At 45.6% G+C, this 22221-nt stretch overlaps 2 protein-coding genes and 1 long non-coding RNA gene across 5 annotated transcripts in view; 2 read left to right on the top strand and 1 right to left on the bottom strand.

The window, feature by feature from the left end:
• Positions 1–4654, top strand: part of sparc (secreted protein, acidic, cysteine-rich (osteonectin)) — a 17192-nt gene extending 12538 nt beyond the window's left edge. Inside the window, exons 7-10 of the mRNA XM_061686641.1 lie at positions 149–282; positions 1205–1353; positions 1735–1883; positions 4042–4654. Of these exons, the coding sequence (XP_061542625.1) occupies positions 149–282; positions 1205–1353; positions 1735–1883; positions 4042–4070 (461 nt within the window). The 3' untranslated portion in view covers positions 4071–4654. The remainder of the gene's footprint in view (positions 1–148; positions 283–1204; positions 1354–1734; positions 1884–4041) is intronic.
• Positions 4012–12759, bottom strand: LOC133408134 (uncharacterized). The gene is made up of 4 exons (XR_009769239.1): positions 12457–12759; positions 6144–6199; positions 5758–5873; positions 4012–4625 (listed from the first exon to the last, which is right to left on the bottom strand). It is a non-coding gene; the product is annotated as an uncharacterized LOC133408134 (long non-coding RNA).
• Positions 10640–22221, top strand: g3bp1 (GTPase activating protein (SH3 domain) binding protein 1). Of its 3 annotated transcripts, XM_061686638.1 has the most exons (12): positions 10641–10789; positions 11601–11715; positions 11783–11864; positions 14207–14380; positions 16112–16202; positions 16305–16401; positions 16639–16870; positions 16946–17050; positions 18676–18793; positions 18866–18991; positions 20484–20593; positions 21554–22221. In XM_061686638.1, the coding sequence occupies exons 2-12, from the start codon at positions 11621–11623 to the stop codon at positions 21800–21802; spliced, it is 1479 nt and encodes a 492-aa protein (XP_061542622.1). In that variant the 5' UTR covers positions 10641–10789; positions 11601–11620; the 3' UTR covers positions 21803–22221. The 3 variants fall into 3 exon arrangements, with proteins under 3 accessions (XP_061542621.1, XP_061542622.1, XP_061542624.1); XM_061686637.1 differs by having other exon boundaries at positions 10640–10789; positions 18676–18991; XM_061686640.1 differs by lacking the exons at positions 10641–10789; positions 11783–11864 and having other exon boundaries at positions 11635–11715; positions 18676–18991.

The following is a 22221-nucleotide window of genomic DNA, read 5'->3' as shown; positions in this document are numbered from 1 at the left end:
CTTAACCGGAGGCAAATATTCTTGACGGACGGGTGACGCTAAATGACCACGTTTTCTTTGCCTATGCCACGCCATTGAGTAATTACCATGAAAAAGCGGGCGCGAGGGCCGATTCAACGCCGCTTGATTTGCGTTTCTGACTGCGCAGACATCGAGGCCTGCCTGGACAACGAGCTGAACCAGTTTCCTCTGCGTATGAGGGACTGGCTGAAAAACGTCCTGGTGACTCTGTACGAGCGCGACGAGGACAACAACCTGCTGACCGAGAAACAAAAGCTCAGGGTGAGTCTTCGTCACAGGCGCTTTTCACACGCGCGGGACACGAAATCTGGCATTTATCACGCAGAAAGCGGCGGCGCGGTTTGACACCACGTCATGACTTCGCAGGCTTTGGTTTCCACGCTCGAATGACAGAATAGTCTCAAAAGTGGAGCGCGGACCTCCGCCGAGGCCGGACGAATCGGTTTGGGGAAACTCATTTCATATAAAAGACACTCATGACATTTGTCTACTTCTAATTCATTCATTCAAACCAATGCAGTGCCGCCCCACCCCATTGGCAAGGGATAGGGACTCAACCCCCAAATAGTACAAATCTGTGCGTAATTGACCCCCCAGAAAAAACGATTGTTAATTAGCTATCAATGCTACAAGAAAAGTCACCATTTCTGTCGAAACGAGACTCCTCAACTCACTTCAACATCGTCCTTTGACACCGAGATACCAGAAGATGGGGCAAAGTAGTAGTACTTTGTCTAAATGAAGCTTATCGAGTCACTTCAACCTATTTCCTTGGAACCAAGATGCCACAAGGTGATGCCAAAATAATTGCTTTTACCCCCAAAATAGCAAATAGGTGAATTTGCGAATGCAAAATGGCAAATACGCCCGGGAACACTGCAATTTGTTCGTTCAAACAGCTGCCCCTTCCTAACTGTTCCATCCCAGTCCCGTAAGTGGCAAACAACAAAACAAAGCATCGCTGCCGTTGTCCGTGAAATCCAAATTCCATAAAATACATGAAAATTGCCAATTTTCCAAGGTTCGTGCTCCTCATCCACAGACGATACAAAAAGTAGAACGCCAAAAGGAGGACGTTTCTAGTGATGGACATCAAGAATTGTGCCATGAAATATCCAAATGTTCCTTGAAAGATCCAGTGCGATAACGCTTGTTTGTTTTCGCGCGGCTTCCGTCGTGGCAGGTGAAGAAGATCTACGAGAACGAGAAGCGGCTGAAGGAGGGCGAACACACCCTGGACCTGCTGGCTCACGACTTTGTCAAGAACTACAACATGTACATCTTCCCCGTGCACTGGCAGTTCAGACAGCTGGACCAGCACCCCGCCGACGGGTACGCAGACACCCCGTCACTTGCGTCGTCACGGTTACGGTTGACATATATATTTGAAACGATACGACGGACCCCCGAGTTGGAGAGCAATAGCTCGCCGGCTCCCAGGGAAGCTCGTTTGAGAAGCGCTGCATGAGACGGACCTACGCCGAGGCCGGAAAAATCTCGATTTGCGTCAGTATCTTTGGGCCTATCTCAGCTTGTGATAGGCCCACGCGTGGTATTACGCGAAAGCCGTGCAACTCGAAATCCGTACTTGCCTGCAGACTGTCAAAACCCATTAAAGAAAAACCCAAAACAGAGATCCGCGTTTTCGCGTGGCGTGACCGATGAATGGCGGTACAGCGGAGGTTGACTCCGTTGTGCTCGTTTGATTGACAGCTACCTGACGCACAGCGAGCTGGCCCCCCTGCGCGCACCCCTCATTCCCATGGAGCACTGCACCACGCGCTTCTTCGAGGAATGCGACGGCGACGGCGACAAGTACATCGCCCTGGAGGAGTGGGCCGCCTGCTTCGGCATCAAGGAGCGTGAGTAGCCGACGGCGCCGACAACTTCCCGCCTGCGCGCGCGCCGGCATTGGCCGAGGAATCGCTTCGTTCGTTTCGACGCTAAGCAAGTGGGAAACGTATGTCACAGTGATAGGGACCCGGACTGAACAGCGAAAATGCGCCAGAAATGGACACGCCAGGTGCCACACGAGGGTGCCAAGGCACAACTTTTGTCTAAATGAAGCTAGCTCCAAGTTGCTTGATTTTGCGTCGCAGCCGATACCGAGTACTGAACCCGATAGCTCGACAATGCATTGAAAAGAGCGCACATCAAATTGTCTCAAATGTGTCTTCAATTTGATTTATTCGGATAAAAAAGGTATATAAAACTAATTTGTTGCTGCACTCATGGATTCACCTAACCACTGATTTTTGAAAGATTATTTTTCCAATTTGTTTTTAAAAATTCTTTTGTGGGGGCAAACCCAGAAAAGGTTTAGTGGTGGTTTATCCCCGCTTATTCAAGACTGTTTGGGGGTTTAAAAACCCCCCAAAATTGAAAAATTAAACAAATTTCAAAGAAACATTTTTCAATGCAATTATAATGATTTTCGCTATTCGTGGTCCGCCCCGGTCCACTGTATATTTGTGCCTCAGGATTATTTTGCCGCTTGTTGACCTTTCCAAATCAAGAAAACAAAACAAAATCAGATTTATTAATTTTTTTCACCCGATACTGATCTGCTTATGTGATTGGCCCTGATTTCCGATCATGTGATCGGATCGGGACAACTCTATCACGAAGTTATTCTTTTTTGTTTTCTTTTTTTAACGACGGCTTGCACACAAAAAGAGCGACTACGTCAATTTCTCAGTGAATAATGGAGCATCGTTTCCGGGAAAGAAAATGTGCGAATGCCGAAGGACGAATATGTTGGGGTCACTGTGCTGACAACTAATTGACTTAAAGGGGAATTGGAATTGAAAAACATATCTTGATCTTCGTAACGTGATGAGTAATTACAAGTCGTCGAACAGGGCGGTGAACCAATTCTATCGATTGGTTAAAACCGTTTTTTTTTCAGTGGCTTCCTTAGTTCAAAGCACATCGGGACGTTTTGACCTGAGGTATGTGCTTCCAAGCTACAAATAAGGTTCAATTATTGAACTTTTTAAATGTTACTTGATTAAGGATCCTATTTACAAAGGAAGCACTGATTTTCACATGATCTGTAGAGCAAGAAATATATATTTCTATTATTTCAGGAAGTTGATGCACATTAATGTGCTGGAAAAAAAACTACTTCAAATCAAATGAACCGACGACTATTTGATAATCGATTTGATTGATAGTTCTCCGTGTTTGCAGACTGATTATCTTTGTGTTGAATCAAAATAAGACATTTGCAAACATCTGCTTTTACTTTGGAAAACAACAATCAACATCATTTTATGTTTGTGCATAATCGCCACTGTTAATTTGAGGTCATGTCCTGTTTTTGAATAAACTGAGGAAAATTATTATTCTTTCAAATCCGAATCATCCAAAAATTGGATAGATGAATCGATTATTAAAATAATCGTTTGATGCAGACTTAGTTTCAAAGCTCGCTTGGTGTCAGGAGAAATGAAGCAAATCGCAGTAGGGGAAAAAAACCCAAACAAAAATGGAATAACGTCATTGTCATTTGCATTTTGTCAGGGGGAGAAAATTGAAAATTGGATAAAAGGCACATTTTTATAAGAGTCGGCAATTATTTTTACCCCCCAAAATATGATATTATTTCAGTCAGTTTGAAGTTGATGCAAGTTCATGTTGAAGAAAAAAAAACTTTAACGGCTTGTTTGGTATTAGGAGAAATAAAGTTTGTTGTTAGTATTAGCAGCAATACTTTATTCTTGATGTGCCCTGCAACTGACTGGCGACCAGTTCGGGGTGTAGTCCGCCTTTCGCCCGAGGTCAGCTGGGATAGACCCTAACCAGGATAAGCGGTGTTCAAAATGGATGGAAGGAGTTTATTCTTGATTTGTTTTGAGTGTCGCTGGCAACACTTTGAAAGCGCAACCGACACCGACAGGACAGCAACAACTGCCGTTTGTATTTGAGTTAAATATGGCTTTAAAACAAGATGAGTTCCTTGCAAGTAATTATTTCCCCTCACTGATATTGACGTGCTCATGTTTTGTGTCTTTCCAGAGGATGTGGACAACGAGCTCCTCATCTAAGCTCCGCCCGCCAGCGGAGGCGCCACGCGACCGGTCGCTTCTTTGGTGCTCATCGCTAACTTTAAGGAAAAAAAATACGAAAATCAGTTTTGGTGCTAATTGCTTTTTGATTTTGATTTTTAAGTAACAAACTTTGCTGCCTATACCACTAATTAAACAAAGATAAGATTCCAAAAGAGAAATGTGCACAAACTAACATCAAACAAAAGACTTCGGATGTAAATGTTTTTTTGTTTTGTTTTGTTTTGTTTTGTTAAATGATATTTAAATTTATGTTTAAAGGCTTCCATTCGACATCAATCAGACTGAAGTGTATAAGTCCAAAAATAAAGTTTGGAAATAAATGTTCCCTGCGCTTGCTTTTCGACCGCCTACTTTGTTTAGTTGTTGTGCTCTACTACTGCTACTACTCGCTTGCGCTCACCTGGTTTCCATGGTGACGCTCGTTCCAGCCTTGTTTCCACAGTGACGATGCTCAAAGAAGATGGGCTTGTTTAACTTGGGCAAATGTTTTTCTCTCAAAAGTGTTTCTACTGACAACAGCAGCAAAGCTTCCTTGAAGAAATAAAATAAAATCAATCAAACGTTTGCATGCCTTTCGCATCTTCATCACACACTTTGGACATCCTCATCTTCATCTGAGCGTTTTCTCAAGATATTAGACACATCCCATAATCACGTTCGCTTCCACAGGAAACGTTTTGCTGTTCGCATTATCATTGTGTCAATTAATTTGGACTCATCCAAATAGAAAAAAAAAATTGGCTATACGTAAGAATTAGTCTGAGATAAGCTACATATAACATGTCATGCTTTCCATATTTTCATCAGAACCTCATCGTTGGACCTCATTTTTCTGCATCATAGCATTTTCGCCAGCTATTACACACATCCCGCACAGACATTAGCTTCCATAGAAGAATCGTTAGTCTCTATTTATTTAAATTCTTTCGCACAACAGTCTCCAGATATTAGTGACACATTAGCTTCCATGAAGAGACCTGACGAGACCTGCTGTTAGCATTAGCATCCATCCATCCATCCACTTTCTGAGCCGCTTCTCCTCACTAGGGTCGCGGGCTAGCATTAGCATTTTACACCAATTAATCTGGACACTTGAATCTTCGTTTAACCAAATGGCACGTGTAATTGGAAAAGCATAATCATTTTGAAATAAACGAAATATACTGTGTACATGACTTTCGCATCTTCATCAGAAACTCAGCAGACACTTTGGACCTCCTCATCTTCATCATGTGTCTAACAAAATGCAAACCTTGCGTGCAGATATTACACGAGTCCCACACTGACATTAGCTTCCATACAAGACACGTTAGTCTTCATTTAACCCAAAACTGTGGCACAATAGGCTTCACATATTAGACACGTCCACCTGACCTTAGCTCCCATTTACGAGACCTGCTGTTAGCATTTGCGTGCTCATCAATTTGGACACATTTGTCTTTGAACAAAAACTACTTATTCGATGAATAATACGGTCAATTATGAAGACTAACGTTAAAATGAAAGATAAATGACCTATTTGTATGACTTTTACAAGTGTCACGGTAGTGTGAATAGTGAACGGGAATAATTGACTTCGATTGTGGTCTACTGTACTACATCAAGGTGAACCAGATGTTTTGAGCTGAAATGTTCAAACAGCGCGCGTGCCTCAACTCATCACCTGGCGTCGGAATGCTAACGTTAGCAAGCGCGGGCCGCACCCAGTCACCGTGCGCGCCCGCTCACCCCATCCCGACTTGGCTGAAGAAGGAAAACACCAACAACACACTTCAGATCCTGAAAAGGAAAACAAATCGCCCGGTCACTCTTGAATCCACAAATCTCAACAAAATGTCCCAACAATTCATTAGTGTTAAATAATCCTCACACTCGGTCTAATAATACTCTAGTTGACCAGAAAATAGACACTTAAGCTTGTACATTTCGGTTTCATGCATCATATTCATTTGATGATGAACGCTTGTGTGTCAACACCTTTGTTAAACAGTTCGCTAGTCTAAACTACATGCAGGTTTAAGTTGCTTTATATACATACTACTTACGTACTTCGATTCCATATGCGCTTCGATGACTTTGTATATATATTTCAATGGTTTGGTCTCCTTAGAGCAAAAAAAAAAAAAAAGCATTAGTTCAACTTCTGTAAAACTCCAGCTAGCTAGCTCGATCGACTTGAACTATATTCGATACTTTCAGCTACTTTAAATGCATTGAGCTCATTGAAACTCCCTCACAATTTTGCCAGTTTGAGCTATTTTATGTACACGTATTAATTTGCAGTTAAATGACTGGAGTTATTGACTTGTTATACATGGAAATGGTTTGGGCTATAGACATCTGTGTACATTTAGCTAAACTTCTCGAAAGCGTGATCAGTTTTACTCAAGTTATCCCTTTTCAGACACTTTCAACCCAATTAGCTAGTCTCAACTCCCCTGTACGTTAAGCTCGTTGGAGCTATTTTCTGTGTCGTATTTTGATACACCATGAGATGGCTTCAGCATTCAGGGAATTTGTCACACCAACACATTTACACATGATATGACACACGCGATATACAGGATGGTAAAAAGTGTGGTGCTGTGACGAAGATATGACGCGATATAGCGGCACGGTGGACGGCCGGCTATTATAGCCGTCTCGCCGTTGCGGGTTGAAATCCGGGCTGCGGCCTTCCTATGTGGAGTTTGCGCGTTCTCCTCCTGCCCGTGTGGATTTAATTGAAGATGTTTGCGTCTCCTGTGATTGACTGCCGACCGGTTTAGAGTGTACCCCGCCTCTCGCCCGAAGTCAGCTGAGAAAGGCACCAGCGCACCGCCTGACTAGGAGGAAGGAGAGTCCAAGCCCTCTCGAGAAGTCTGGTACCGGAGTCCAAGCCGTGCGTGGAGGAGAGTCCGACTCTATCTAGTCAAATTTCCCGACCTCGCGCGCCAGAGAGGGACGCTACACTACTCTCAAGCTAGCTTCTGTATGCTAGCGTTTGATATTCAGTCCTCAATGTATGTGGAACATGCAGAGGGCCGAAATTACTTTTCCAAGAGCCCACTGTCACAGAAACTATTTTTAAAAACCTAAAGATATAAAAGCGCTTCACTGTTGCCACAGTTACCTTGAAAAAGTAACTTACGGTGGTTACTTTACGGATGACTTGATTTCAAAAGTAAGTCAAAAAGTCACTTTCTAGTTACTCGTAGCAGCTGCCAAGTGGCCGTACAAACAAAGCGTTAGCGTGACTTGGTAACGTACGCCACACAAGTTCCAGAATCATGTCATCGACGTCAAGCGATAACTTCAATATGAGTGAAGTTGAAGCCACATGGAATTAGTTCAGACTTGACATGCCAACGCAATCCATGAAGGCAACTGTGTGCGCGCGTGCCGTGTCTACGTGTGACCGGGTCAAGCTGTGTGTTGAATGAAGTTTATATATAATTCCACAAAACCTGTTACTGCCTGACAAGAAAATGGCTCCCAATCAAGTGTAAACTGTGTATGTAGCTGGGTGCTGCTCCTCTGTCATTTCTTCGTCTGTGGTCCCACTGCAAATGTTTGCTGCCCTTTTGTACAATCCTCCTGCGGGCGAGGCGGGTGACCATATTTCGTTCGGTTGGTAATCCTGAACCATCGTAATGTTTCTCTTTGTTTATTACATGCATCCCACGTCACTCAGTGTTATTGTTATGTCTTTTCCTGTCACATAATGGGTACATGTCAGGGGAGTTGAATTTCCAAATAGTATTTTGAACAGTTGAAGATGGTCGGCTTGACTCTGTGACGAGCCGAACTGACTTCGGGGTTGTCGATGTCGTCATCTGCATTTTCTTTGTGGAGGAGCTCGAGTGGACGGACGGCCGTGCAATTCACACAGAGGTTCTGCTGTTGTTTATTTTATCAGGTATGTTTTGTTCAATTTGCGGCGGATTATATAGAAGGATTTTATCGCGTGTTCGCGGGACTTTTTTTGTACTTGTGGATGCCCGATATTCTGTCTTTCTATTCCTTATTTTTGTTTGGAAAATAAATCTACAAAAGCAGACCAAATGACTCGCAGTCGAGAATGGCGGCATCGAGGTTCCCGTGGTGTAAAGACATCTGGTGTCATGAAAAGATATTTCATGCGTCATCGTCATGCCATCGTTTCCCAGAAATGGGAGAATTCATAATTGGGCAGATTTACAAGTACAGCTTCAAAAAATGACTAATGGCAAAAAAACATTGGATCGGTGTATTGCGATCATGTTAGATTTCTTCGGTTTGTGTCCACCTGGTAACAGGTTGAAATGAACATTGACTCATTTGGGCAATACTTTGTTTGTGTTGCGCACAATGGGAACCGAATGTGCTCACATTCCCAAGAGCCGCAGCACGGAAGTACCAAAACGGTCCGAGATGAAACCAATCAGAAGCGGGAGGGAGTTAAGAAGGAAGGAGGCCGCGGGGAAGACCGGAGATAACTGTTCGTCCTGTCCACTGCAATCTGACAGACAAACACGGGAGACTTTAGAATTCCAGACTTTTGTACATTTCTGCATCATTTGCTCAGTGATGCAGAATTTGAGGTCAGAGGGAGAAAGAGCAGACTGACCTAAGACCTGCAAGCCATCAATTCGTGCGGTGTTGACGCAATAAGAACTGAAGAAACCCTGCGTCTCGAGGATGAAAACAAGTGAGGCCCACCCAAATACTCCCACAGGTGGCGAGCCCACGGGAAGGGGGACCCACGTTACCCTTTCGGGCTGTGCCCGGCCGGGCCCCGTGGGTGCAGGCCAGGCCACTCGGCGCTCCCCTTCGATTTGATGTATTCTGACTATTTAACTCAAGTAGTTTCATTGTGGACTGGACATGATTTGGAAAAGCGCGCATCTTTCTGTACAAGACACTTAACCCACATTGCCTACGGATGAATGCGGCGTATGGTCGGTGGAGGTCGGAGGGGTCGTAGGTGCAGAATGGCAGCCAGGCTTCCGTCAGACTTCCCCCTGCAGGGCAGCCGTGGCTACACAAGCATCTTACCACCACCTGGTGTGACTATGGAGTGAATGAATAATGTGTGCAATTGTAAAGCACATTGAGCTCTTTGAAAAAGTGCTATATGAGTGTAATGCGTTGTTATTATTATTTAATGCCACTGTAGTGTCGCCAACACTACACGAACGGCGGCTCGGATAAGTAGCGGGACGGGGGAGACGCACCGGGGCTCCTTCGACAAAGCGGAGTGAACCGCACGAGTCGACGTGCACGACAAACATCGTATAATAAGAACATTTCCAGTGAGCCGATTTTGGTGGGAAAAAAATGCACAAAATGACTTGTTGCACTTCACAAGCAGGCCCATGTCACTACCCTGCATACTTATCATAAACTTCCTTTTTTTTTTTTAAATTGTTCTTTTTTCCCCACCACCCCAGTGCCCCAAAGTGAACGCGAAGTGGTCCAGCGGGCTCCCAAATTGTACAGGAAGTGCCCCAAAATGAACAGGAAGTGACCTTGAGGTACACCAAAATGAACAGGAAGTGACTCCAAAGTGAGCCAAAATCAACAGGAAGTGGTCCAGAAGTATCCATCATTTTACAGGAATTGCCCCAAAATGAACAGGAAGTGACCCAGAAGTGCCCCAAAATGAACAGGAAGTGACCTTGAGGTACACCAAAATGAACAGGAAGTGCCCCAAAATGAACAGGAAGTGACTCCAAAGTGAGCCAAAATCAACAGGAAGTGGTCCAGAAGTATCCATCATTTTACAGGAATTGCCCCAAAATGAACAGGAAGTGACCCAGAAGTGCCCCAAAATGAACAGGAAGTGACCTTGAGGTACACCAAAATGAACAGGAAGTGCCCCAAAATGAACAGGAAGTGACTCCAAAGTGAGCCAAAATCAACAGGAAGTGGTCCAGAAGTATCCATCATTTTACAGGAATTGCCCCAAAATGAACAGGACGAGCCCCAAATTGAACAGTCTGTCATAATTCCAGAAGGCAAAGCAGAAGAAAGGAGAGCTGGGTCAATGCGCATATACAGTAATACTACGATATACTATGCTACGAGTGCAGCTTCCGTCAACTATATGTAATTTGCACAAATCAGTGTTATATGGTTGCTACTTAGTTAGTTGTACTTTACGGAGATTATATGTCCGTCGTGCCAAAAATGACGGTAAAAAAGAGACTTGTGTACACGTCCAACAGCAGCTCTATGAAGTGGTGAGGGGGAAAAAGAAAACCAATACTGTAAATAAAAACATCCGTTTGACGATAGAAATATATTTCCGAGTTCAGTACTGTACAGTAGGGTACGTACTGTACATTCTTCAATCCTCCCGAGTTACGTTTAGTTCGCCCCCAAGCGGCCAACCAGCAGCAGAGCAGCCTTGACGTGTTCATATCTACGTGAGCTCTCGCGAAACATTTTACGATTGGCTGCGCTGTCAGCTTCGACGAAGGCACAGCTTGTCGCGATTGGTTGATAATGATAGTCACGGCGAGAACTCTGCGTGATTGGCCGAGAGCAGCCGAACGCGGATGCGATTGGTTGAAAGTGCGGCGACGGGGGCGGCACCGTCGGTCTCGTTGCAGCGCTGCGCAGCTGAAACCGGCAAGCGAGCACGTTGTCAAAGTGCTTGTGTTTCACCGTTTCACTCATTCCAAGACCACTTTCAGTAGAAAAGCAACCAAATCTGAGACATTCGACACCAGGTGAGTAACATCCTGGATTGTGTCGCGCGTTACTGCTCAAAGTTTCCATTTTGCTTCTCCCGGCGCATCGGTTTTGCTAATTGGGTCGATGAGCAGGGCGCCGTCTATGTCCTGGAATGAGGAGCGCTCCGTTCGCAAAAAAAAGGCGTCACATTTTCAGTAAATGACGGCATTATGTGTAGCGGTGAGACTTTCCCTATGATAAACGCCTTTATGATGGATGGTCGGGCTTCTCGTCGTTAATTTAGTCCGGGAATTAGCCCGCATCCTTCTGCTTCTTCTTCGCCATGCTGCGCGGTTTCATTTTCGGTCCAAGCCGCTGCGTGCCTTTCTCGTCCTTTTTCTTCCCGCTTTCATTTTTTTAAAATTAGATTTTTGAAATGAGCTGTTACGCCGGTGGCTTCTGCGAACTACAACTGAAGCTCGTTCGGCTCTTTTCGTTAACTAGCTCCCCAAGCTAACAGGCTAACGTCGTAAAAATTTGACTCTGAACTCGACACTTGGCACGTGCTAACCGGTCGTCGACGAGCTTCCGGGCCCCACCAAAAAGTTTGACAAATCTACGCATACGGTTGTGTGGTTGGAAATCACTCTATTCCACCCTATGCGCAGGGAGGAGAGGTTATCGCCTTTATAAAGCCCTCAATGTATCCCACAATGCATCTAGGGTGGTCACTCGAGGACAAAGTCGTGTTTAGGGAGTCGGGAATGATTCCAAACGCAGTAAAGGGATTTTCCGTGGACATTTTCGGGAACTATCGAGGTCCACGATATCACAATCTCTTGCGAACGAGGTGTTTGTGTCATCCAGCGAGTACGGAAGAAGAAGAAATGGTGATGGAGAAGCCAAGTGCCCAGCTGGTCGGGCGAGAGTTTGTCCGACAGTACTACACGCTGCTCAACAAGGCCCCCGACTACCTGCACAGGTACGCCCGCGTCGTGCATGCTCGCCTGCCCGCCAGCGTTCGTACGCCTTTTGCCTTTTGTGTTTAGGTTCTACGGGAAGAACTCATCTTACGTCCACGGGGGGCTGGACACGAGCGGCAAGCCCCTGGAGGCCGTATACGGACAGTCGGTGGGTCACGCAATTGCCGCACAACAATGTTACGGCACAATTGCGACACAAGAAAATAGCATTATTACTGTGTTTTAAACACAAACCATTGCTCCACAACACACTCTATGCAGCCATTGTAACACTACCGCTAAACAATACTTTTACACTACAATTGCTAGGTAACACTTTCTACTCAATCTTTGGGATACAACATTTGCTACGCAACAATCACTGTTAGGGTTGGCAATTGTTTGAATTTGAATTATTTCGATTCTGGTTCCAAACGATTCTCAATTCAGATTCTTTTAGGGGGCTAGGTCCAAAAAGTTTGCATGGTTTAAATGAAGGGTGTCCAAATTATGAACATCCATTTTCTTAGCAGCCCGCAGCATCGACTGAAATGCGCATTTGACTCGAGGTTCTTTACAACCAGTAGCAATATCAAGCCTATGAACTAAAAGGCAATGTGTGTGGAACTAACCCAATTGACTTCAGTCATTCATCAATGTTTCATCTAAAAGTTAAATATTTGAATCAATATTATATATAATATAATCAATATAAATTGTTAAAAGTTATGAACTGTTTTCACTTTTATTGTTTCACTCACCCAGTTGACTGAGAGTTGACTTGACTTCGCTCCACGCGGTGTAGGGTGAGGCTCGGAGCGCGTCGGACGCTACACATCGGGAAAGCCTCCTTTGCACAATATAATCTTATTCCAAGTGTTGCACTGAGGCGACTGGTCATTCATTTGAACAAAGTTAAGACACACTTTTGTTACACAACAATTGCCTCACAACGCTTGCGACGCAACAATCCCGACACAACACAGACACATTGCTAAGTAACACTTTCTACACGATTGCTACACTACAATCCCTACACTATTGTTACACATTTCCTACTCCAAAATCGCCACACAGCAATTGCTATGCAACATTTTCTATGCAATGCTTATTACGTAACAATTGCGACACTACACAATTGTCAATTGTGTGGTGGCCCCGAGCCAGTCACCGGTAATGTCAGTCACCTGCTGGGCAACAATCCAGACACGATTGTTCCACAATGTTTACCACTCACCCGCCGTACAACAATTGCTTCATGACACGTTTCACATCATGCTTGTTACAACAATTGCAATGTCACACTTACTACACATGATTTGCTATGCCTTGTTGCACAACACTTGCTACACAACATGTGCCACACGGTCGCTTTGCAACATTTCCCTCACAATCCTTGTTACCTAATACTTCCTCCACAACAATTGCTACATGACACTTTTCACATTATGCTTGTTACACAACACTTCCGAAACAACAATTGCTATGTAACACTTACTACACATGATTTGCTATGCCTTCCTTCACAATCCTTGTTACCCAGTAACTCCCACATAACAATTGCTACACAATCCTTGTTGCACAACACTTGCTACACAATTAGAGTAAAATACATTAAAGTGGCACTAAGCAGGCCCAAAAAATGGCATGTAAATTCGACACACCCTAGAGAAGAGTAATGTTAACAAGCCTGCCACATTTGAATGAATTGAAAAAATAAAATAAAAACCACTATGTAAAATCAGGTTTCAAAACTAGGGGCCACCTCTCAACTCTCAGGCGCTGTGGGCGTTTCGAATGGACGCGTCAAAAGGAATCAAACATACTGAGGGGGTGACAGCTTATACGATGCAAAATCACGTTAGGAGGCTCAACTTCAAAACTAAATGGTTATTGTGGACTAGAATCATAAAAGTAAGCACACACGTCAACTTACCTTCGTTGTCAGCGACATAATGTCACAGCCGAACACGGCACCCGACGACACCGGCACGGTAGGAGGAAGCCCGGGTAGTTAGACGGTCGGGACTGCCCGGTTCACGAGCATCGATCTACCCACCGAGCCATGTTTTCTGGTGAGCGTTTCCAAAACTATCCGGTGTAAAATGCGCAGTGCAGAGTCGGCTGGGGGTGTTGATGTTCAGCTCGCCATCAGCGTGTGTCTTTAAAAAGTCAATCCGTCGCTTTTTTATTTCCACTTTTTTGGGGAACTTAAAAAAATGTCACCGAACTGTTCTGTAAATTGAGGCATCTGGCAAAGATGTATTTTATTTTTAATAGTATGACAATTATAAAACAATTGACATTAAATAAACAAAATACCAAAAATAAAATTTAAGAGCACAATTTACATAAAATCCAATAAAACAAATCCAAATCAATAAAACATAAGTGAGTGTTTTTTTTTTTTTTTTTCTTCACGTTTGCTGCCGCTAGATGGCGCCCTACGAGAGGCCACACATGCAACAACATTGACGGCGTCTGTGTGTGTGCTCCGTCTGTGTGTTGTAGGACATCCACAAGCGTGTGATGGCACTGAGCTTCCGCGACTGCCACACGAAGATCCGCCACGTGGACGCGCACGCCACCCTGAACGAGGGCGTGGTGGTGCAGGTCATGGGCGAGCTCTCCAACAACATGCAGCCCATGAGGAAGTTCATGCAGACCTTCGTGCTCGCCCCGGACGTAGGCAAAGACGGAGCCCACTGCCCCACCACTATTTGACCAGTTCACCATTTTAGTGTCGCCACTCCACTTTCCCATTTGATTGTTTCACCTCTTTCACTATTTTTGAACAAGTTCACCTTTTCACCACCTCGCCATTTAACAATTTCACAACTTGCTCGTTTAACTGTTCCCACACTTAATCCTTTCAGTGTCACCACTTCACGCCACTTGATAGTTTCACCACTTCACCATTTTAACCTTTTACAAAATTGCCTTTTAACCACTTCATGATTGTACAATTTCAAAATTTCACCACCTCATAATTTCACAATTACCATGTCACTCCATTCATCCACTGTCCCCTTTCACCACTTCACCATTTAACAACTTCACAATTCAACCAACTCACAATGTTGGCGCTTCACCACTTAAAGTTGCATTAAGCAGGCCCAAAAAATGGCATGTAAATTCGACACACCACAGAGAAGAGTAATGTTAACAAGCCAGCCAAATTTGAATAAATTGGAGGGGGGAAAAAAAGAAAATCACCAAGTATATAAAAATCATGTTTCAAAACTTGAACAATAAGGGCCCCCTCTCAACTCTCAAGACACTGTGGGCGTGCCGAATGGATGCGCCAAGAGGAATCAGACATACTGACGGGGTGATAGCTTATACGATGTAAAATCATGTTAAGACGCTCAACTTAGTTATTGTGGACGAGAATCAAATGTCACAGCCGAACACTGCACCTGACGACAGCGGAGGAAGCCCGGGTAGTTTTACGGTCGGCGCTGCCCCGTTCATTAGTATCAAGTTACCCACCAAGCCGCGTTGTCTCTGCTGAAAGTTTACAAAACTATCTGGCGTAAAATGTGCACTGCAGTCGCGGTGATGTTTAGCGCGCCATCTGCGTGTTTCTTTAAAAAGTCAATCCATTGCTTTGTATTTCTTAACTTTAAAAAAAAAAAAAAAAACGGCATCAAGCTGTTCTGTAAATTGAGGCATCCGGCGAAGACGCATCTTCGGGGTGTAGCCATCGTTAGCTTGCTAACTGCACGCTGGAGTGGTAAAAGGGGCTTGTTATGGACGCTAAGCGCAGCTAACAATCAACTGAGCAGCCAAATGAAACGACACTTTGTGTGTGTGTGTGTGTATATATATATATATATATATATATATATATATATATAGGCGGAGAGAACTTGCGCTAGAAAGTATACGCCCCTGTGTCTTTGCCCCGCTCACAAAATCAGGAGCATTCAAATGGTGAAAAAGATGCTTAAACTATATCAACAATTCAGCACTACGTAGTTATGTCTTTGCATGTTTTTAGCACTTCAAACATTCAGGCATCCATTTTCCGTGCCGCTTTATCCTCGCGCGGGTCGGGGGCGTGCCGTAGCCTATGCCAGCTATCTTCAGGCGGGAGGCGGGGTACACCCTGAACCGGTCGCCACCCAATCGCAGGGCACATAGAAACAAACAGCCATTCGCCCTCACATTCACACCTATGGGCAATTTAGTCTTCAAATGAACCTAGTGTGCATGTTTTTGGGATGTGGGAGGAAACCGGAGTGCCCGGAGAAAAGCCACGGTGGCACGGGGAGAACATGCAAACTCCACACAGGCGGGGGCGGGATTTGTAGCCCGGTCCCCAGAAATGTGAGGCAGACGTGCTCGACCGCTCGTGAGTGTTTGCGTGGTGTGTAAAAAGATTCTAATATTGTTGTCCTCATCGTCATCCAGGGTACAGTGACCAACAAGTTTTACGTCCACAACGACGTCTTTCGCTACCAGGATGAAGTCTTTGCTGATTCGGACTCGGAACCACCCGAAGGTTACACATTTTATTGTCATCATAACATGTAATAACAATGGGGGGGGAAAAAAGGCTAAGCGTGCGTGACGCGTGTGTGTCTGTGTGTGTGTGTGTGTTCAGAGTCAGATGACGAGGTGGAGGAGCTGGAGGAGCGAGTTGCCTCTCCGGGCGTCATGGCCGACGAGTCCGTACCTGCTTTTTACCAACCTGCATCCATGTAAGCACACACAAAATGACTTAAGTAACACTACAGCTGACTGTTGGGGATCAGTCAGTCATTCTCTCATCATTATGAACTTCCCTAACATCCCTTCGTAGCGATTCGGGAGTGCATTTGGAATCATTTGTCAGCACAACAAAATGACGAACTCACTATATAGAGGTGAGGGAGTGATCCCCAACGCAGCCTGTAATACACAAAGCAGGACACAGTCACACTTTGTTGTGCCTTCAGTCCTGAATCATCCCACCCCGCTGACGAGGACGAAGCGGGAGCTACGGCCAGTCCGGAGCCAGAACCCGAAGTGGAGAAGGAAGCGGAGGTTGTCGCCGCGGTGGAGGTGAAGGCCGCCGCTACGCCAGAGACGCAAAGTGACGCGCACACACACTCGGTCAATGAGCAGCCAGACAAGAACGCCGCCACAGAACCTGCTGAAATTGCAACCGCTGCACCGGAAGAGAACAGGGTCAGCAGCGGCTGCCTTCTCCATGCCGACGCCATGCTAACACGATGCTAACGTGACACGACATGTTGTTCGCAGCCGTTCTCGTGGGCGTCTGTGACCAGTAAGAACCTCCCGCCCAGCGGGGCCATCCCCGTGTCAGGAATCTCGCCACACGTCGTCAAAGCCCCCCCCGCGGCACCGGTAGGTCACACCTTAAATGGGCAAACTACTAACTACTACGGTCCGGGGGCCATCATCTGCTCGCTGTGTGTTTGTTCGCGGCCCTCGGCGTGTTCTAACCTTCGCAATTGACGAGGCTCGTGTACTTTGCCTGCATTGCATGAAACAAAAGCAGTGTTAGCCATAGAAAATAATGTGAATCCAGTTATAGTGGATTTTCACTATTCACGTTCGGGCTTAGTCCCTATCCCGAATAGTGGGGGGGCGCTGTTATCCGTTTCAGACACACAAAAATATTGACAAAAAATAACAAAGAAAATACGATAATTTAACATACAAAAAGCAGTGGGGTATAAATTTAAATGACTAATGAATTGAATAAATGAACATTAAACATCACTTTTACCTTTTAATTGAACGTAATGGCGATATTAAGACAATAGTCCCGAATGTGGAGATGTGATTCCGCTGCTGCTCGGCACAGGGCTTGATCTGTTCAAGTGGGGTACAACTAAAACTGAATTGCCCCACAGTGGAACTTCGGTTCATGAGCTTGAAGGAGGCCGTCTGTCTGTTCTGGGCAAGGGTTCCGATCGGCCGTTCTGCGGTACTCAGATTGGCGCAGCTGCTTTTCCGCGGTCGTAGGAACGAAACTCTTGTCAAGCAGAGTGTTGACTGTTCTTACTTGTACTGCACTTTCTCGGGAGCCAAACTGAGCGCTCATTTACAGCACAAAACCGAATGGTGCGCAACTGTATGTGAAGCGCGTCACACGGTGCGAACGACGTTCATGACCGAGCGTTCCACGTGGAGGCCGAGACTTCGCCAACTGAAGTGGAGTCGTGAACCCAAGCAATATTTCTCTGAGAATGATGTTCGTCAACTGAGGTTCCACTGTAGCCGGATTATTGTTGGTCGCTTCGCTAACTTTTCTCCAACGATCGAGGTTTCCCAAAATTTGAAGGACTGGGAAAGCAGCCGGATGCACTGATAACCGTAACCCTAACTGACACATCATTTTCATTACAGAAGGTAAATGACAGGCTATCAAAGAGATTCATTAAAAACAATTAGTTAGCTAGTGCTCTTTATTCAGATAACGCTCATCACTTCTACAGTTCAGGATCTGCTTATTATAGACAGATTCAATATTTAATAGAGGAATATTTCAAGATACATCATTACAGTAACAGTGCTACATGGGTAGATGTAAAAACAAACATTCAAAAAAGGCATAGAGGTGTCGCAGTTAAGCGAGTCATCGACAATTCATCGATTAACAAATTAATTGGCAACTATTTTTATAATTGATTGATGGTTTAGAGACCTTCAAATTGTCCAAAATCCTCAGAATTTCAGCCTCAACATATAAAAAATAACACACCTGCGTAGGGACTGACCAATCGTATCGATTGCTGAAAAATATGAAGTTGTCCAAATTTTGATACAAACCTTTGAATGACAACCTTCTGGGGACTAGTACCTTCTTTTGTGACCAGAACCATCTCTGGACCGCAACCTTCGTTTGGGGCGAGCACCTTCTCTCCAGACGAGAATTTCTCTTTGGACTTGATTCGTTGACGCGTCCCTACACCCTTAACGTATACGGACTCAATGATGTGCATTTTATTTTTTTTTGTTGGCAGGCGCGCGTCGACGTCAAGTCTGAGTCTCAGTCGGCGTCGCAGAGACCTCCGCAGCGGGACCCCCGACCCCGAGAGCAGCGACCGGGCGCCCCCCCCCCAGTGTACAGAGGACGCCCCGGTACGCTCGAAACAGAAAGTGACGTCCTCCCGAGCGGACGGCAGTGTGCCGATTTTGTTGTTTTGTTTCCAGTTCACGAGGGCGAGCAGGGCGAGGTGGAAGTCCGACGGACGGTGCGTTACCCCGACGCCCATCAGCTGTTTGTCGGCAACGTACCGCACGACGTGGACAAGAGCGAGCTCAAGGAGTTCTTTGAGCGTGAGTCATGTGACCACGTACATGCCTTTCCTTTCCATCGTCACCTGTCGTACACCACTCCAAAAATGTCTGGGATGTTTGACTTTTAGGCGGAACCTAAAATATACTTTCAACGTTCACGGGTCAACTCAATTTGACCTTGTGTGAACCTTTGGACGCACATGTCCAACTGTTGAATGGTTAGCTACTTTTTTTTGCACAACTTGCAGTTTCCTAACAAGGAGCCGAACCAACAGAAAAATTCACAACAGGTGTTTGTTCCATGAATGGACCACTAGTTGTCCCGGTTGAATTTAAATCAGTATTGAAACAGTCGTCTTCATCATGCCGCTCACATTTTAGGAAGCGGCCACTGAGCCGGTTGCAACAGAAAGACTGGAAGAGTCACCGAAAGGCAGGCAAGTGGACGTCCTCGGAAATGTCCATGCCGCAAACACCTGTTGTGAATTTGGAGACTGTTGTGCGATATCACTGAGGAAACGAGAACAAGACGCAGTTCCTCGGTTGCTTCAAGCAGAACTCCATAGGCGGACTAACAGAAATGAGCATGGATATTACATACTTCCAAACCTTCAGACAACTGCTACATTAACATACATGGAGCAGCAACACATACAAAGAGATTATACAATACTCAAGGGATATATTCTCTCTGCTGCATTAAGCTGGGGACCTTCTCTGCCCCTTCTTCTTACGTTGCATGTATTCCAGTATACCTCAGTGCTGCCTGGCATGTTGTAGCAACACCTGGTACTACACTAAAGGCACGCAACTCGAAATTAGGTCTTTGCTGCGTACTGTAAAAATCCACAAAAATACAAATCGCTTATAAATCTGCGATATTGGGGCTGCAAACAATGAACCAGGATTTAACAGGGGAGACTCGCTTAAAAAACATTTGGGGGCTACAGAATAACATGCATGCAGGCAAGTACGGCGTCAATGACGACATTAAGGGTGCAACAATTTTAGTAGATAGATTCATCTGTCGATTATTTTATTTTTTCCAATGAATTGGATTTTTTTAAAAAACAAAAATTTCCATCCCATCCATCCATTTTCCGAGCCGCTTCTCCTCACGCGGGTCGCGGGCGTGCTGGAGTCCATCCCAGCTATCATCGGGCAGGAGGCGGGGTACACCCTCAACTGGTTGCCAGCCAATCGCAGGGCACATACAAACAAACAACCATTCGCACCCACGGGCAATTTAGATCTCCAATTCATGCATGTTTTTGGGATGTGGGAGAAAACCCACACAGGCACGGGGAGAACATGAAAACTCCACACGGGCGGGGCCGGGGATTGAACCCCGCTCCTCAGAACTGTGAGGCTGACGCTCTAACCAGTCGTCCACCGTGCCGAGGATTCGGACAATTTTAACATCTATCAACAATCAATTAAAAAAAAAATCGATGAGTTGCCGATTCATAGTTGTACCTGTAGATGACATCGCATGTTGCTAATGTCACGCGCCGTGCCTGGCGGTCCACAGAGTACGGGACGGTTCTGGAGCTGCGGATCAACAGCGGAGGAAAACTTCCCAACTTCGGCTTCGTGGTGTTTGACAACTCCGAGCCGGTCCAGAAGATCCTCAACAGTCGAGTGAGTTTGGCCTTCCGTCGAGTAGGGCTGGCCCAATAAGAAGTATAAAGGCTTTATTAGGTTTTTGGGTCAGGACCTTCTCTTTCTTCTCTCTTTAGTCCGTCCCCCCCGTGGCTGCTGCTTATGCTGTAACAGCCGTGAACGGCGGGCGAGGTGCTGGTTTACAAATGAGGCACAGCCATTTGGAATTGGTTCGCGTTTGCAGCGTCAGACAATGAGGGGATTGGAGGGGGGGGGGGGGCGAAAACCTGATTCAGTTTGTGGTTTTGTCCTGAACATTCGTCAGAAAATTTGTTTTCCAACGTAAAAGCAGATGTTTACAAAATGTCTTATTTTGATGAAACACGAAAGATAATTTTTATTGCGTTAGGTCTGACAGCTGTTTAACTACATTTTGGGTGCGGAATCCAAAACTGATCTCAGTTTATCTGTATCACATCAAGTTTTTGAATTATAGTTTCCTTAAAAAATATGAAAAATACCGTACTTAACAGGTACGTGCTTGTTTTATAAAACTTTTCAAATATTGACATACAATGAAATATGAAAGAAACAGGCATGACTGTTTGACATGATTGTTTTACAAGGGATATGGCACAAATCCTCTTATTTCCTACTATGCTAGCTTTCTGTTTGCAGATATCGATAGTACTGACCTATCGGGAGCTACACACACGTCTCACCGCACTCTCAGTTGTGACTGCACAAACAAGTTGCCACGTAGCTGGAGATGAGTCCAATCGTAATCGGCTGGCAAGTCTTACTACAGCTAATCAGTGGAAGTTTGCTTATCCGGAGGGTAAACTGTGGAGAGAAAAAAACTGACTGCCATTTTGGAATCGGCATAAAAAACAATTCAAAGGGGAAATGGACTTTTGAGCAATCAAAAGATTTGATCGGCGTTTGATTGTGCATAAGGTTCCTCAGGAAGTGAGTTGATGTTGTGACCGTTGTCTTCAGCCCATCAAGCTCCGCGGCGAGGTGCGTCTGAACGTCGAGGAGAAGAAGACGCGCTTGGCCCGGGAAGGCGAGCGGCGGGACGTGCGGCCTCGCGGGCCGGGAGGACCCGGAGGTCCCCGGGAGCGCGTCGGCGGCGGTCCCAGGGGCCCTCCCGGCGTGTCCCGCGGGGGAGCCGCCCAGAAGCCCAGCTTCGGTTCCGGGCGCGGCGCGGCACCCGGCGAGGGGCGCTACTCGGCGCAGCGCCCGTGAGGTGGAGGCGACCACATTCTGACAATTGGACTTGACCAAATTGACCTCGAAGCGTCCTTCATGTCTTTGGATTTAGTTTAGTAAGCAACTTTTGGTCGCGTCACTGTCCTGCCCCCACCGCCATCTTGACTCCCGGACGCGTCTTGTCTCAGTGTTTTTTTTTTTTTTTCTTCTCTCTCTCTCTCTTTCTCTTTCTCTCTTTCTCTTTCTCTTTCTCTCCTCTCTCTCCTTTCTTCCCCCAAGCGGACTGGAAGTGGGAAGTGGACTGGTGTACTTGAATCTCCCGCCTGTTCTGTTCCTTAAAGGAACGCCGCGCCAGTGCTGGAGGCACTCGGCGTCTTTTTAGCAAGCTCGGCGACGCTTCCCGCTGGGCCCGCCCAGCACGCAACTAAATTAAAGTCATTTGCTCTTTTAAAAAA

Source organism: Phycodurus eques, chromosome 9 (assembly GCF_024500275.1).
Source record: "Phycodurus eques isolate BA_2022a chromosome 9, UOR_Pequ_1.1, whole genome shotgun sequence".
In the NCBI taxonomy this organism is placed as follows: Eukaryota; Metazoa; Chordata; class Actinopteri; order Syngnathiformes; family Syngnathidae; genus Phycodurus; species Phycodurus eques.
This window is presented reverse-complemented; position numbering and strand designations above follow the sequence as displayed.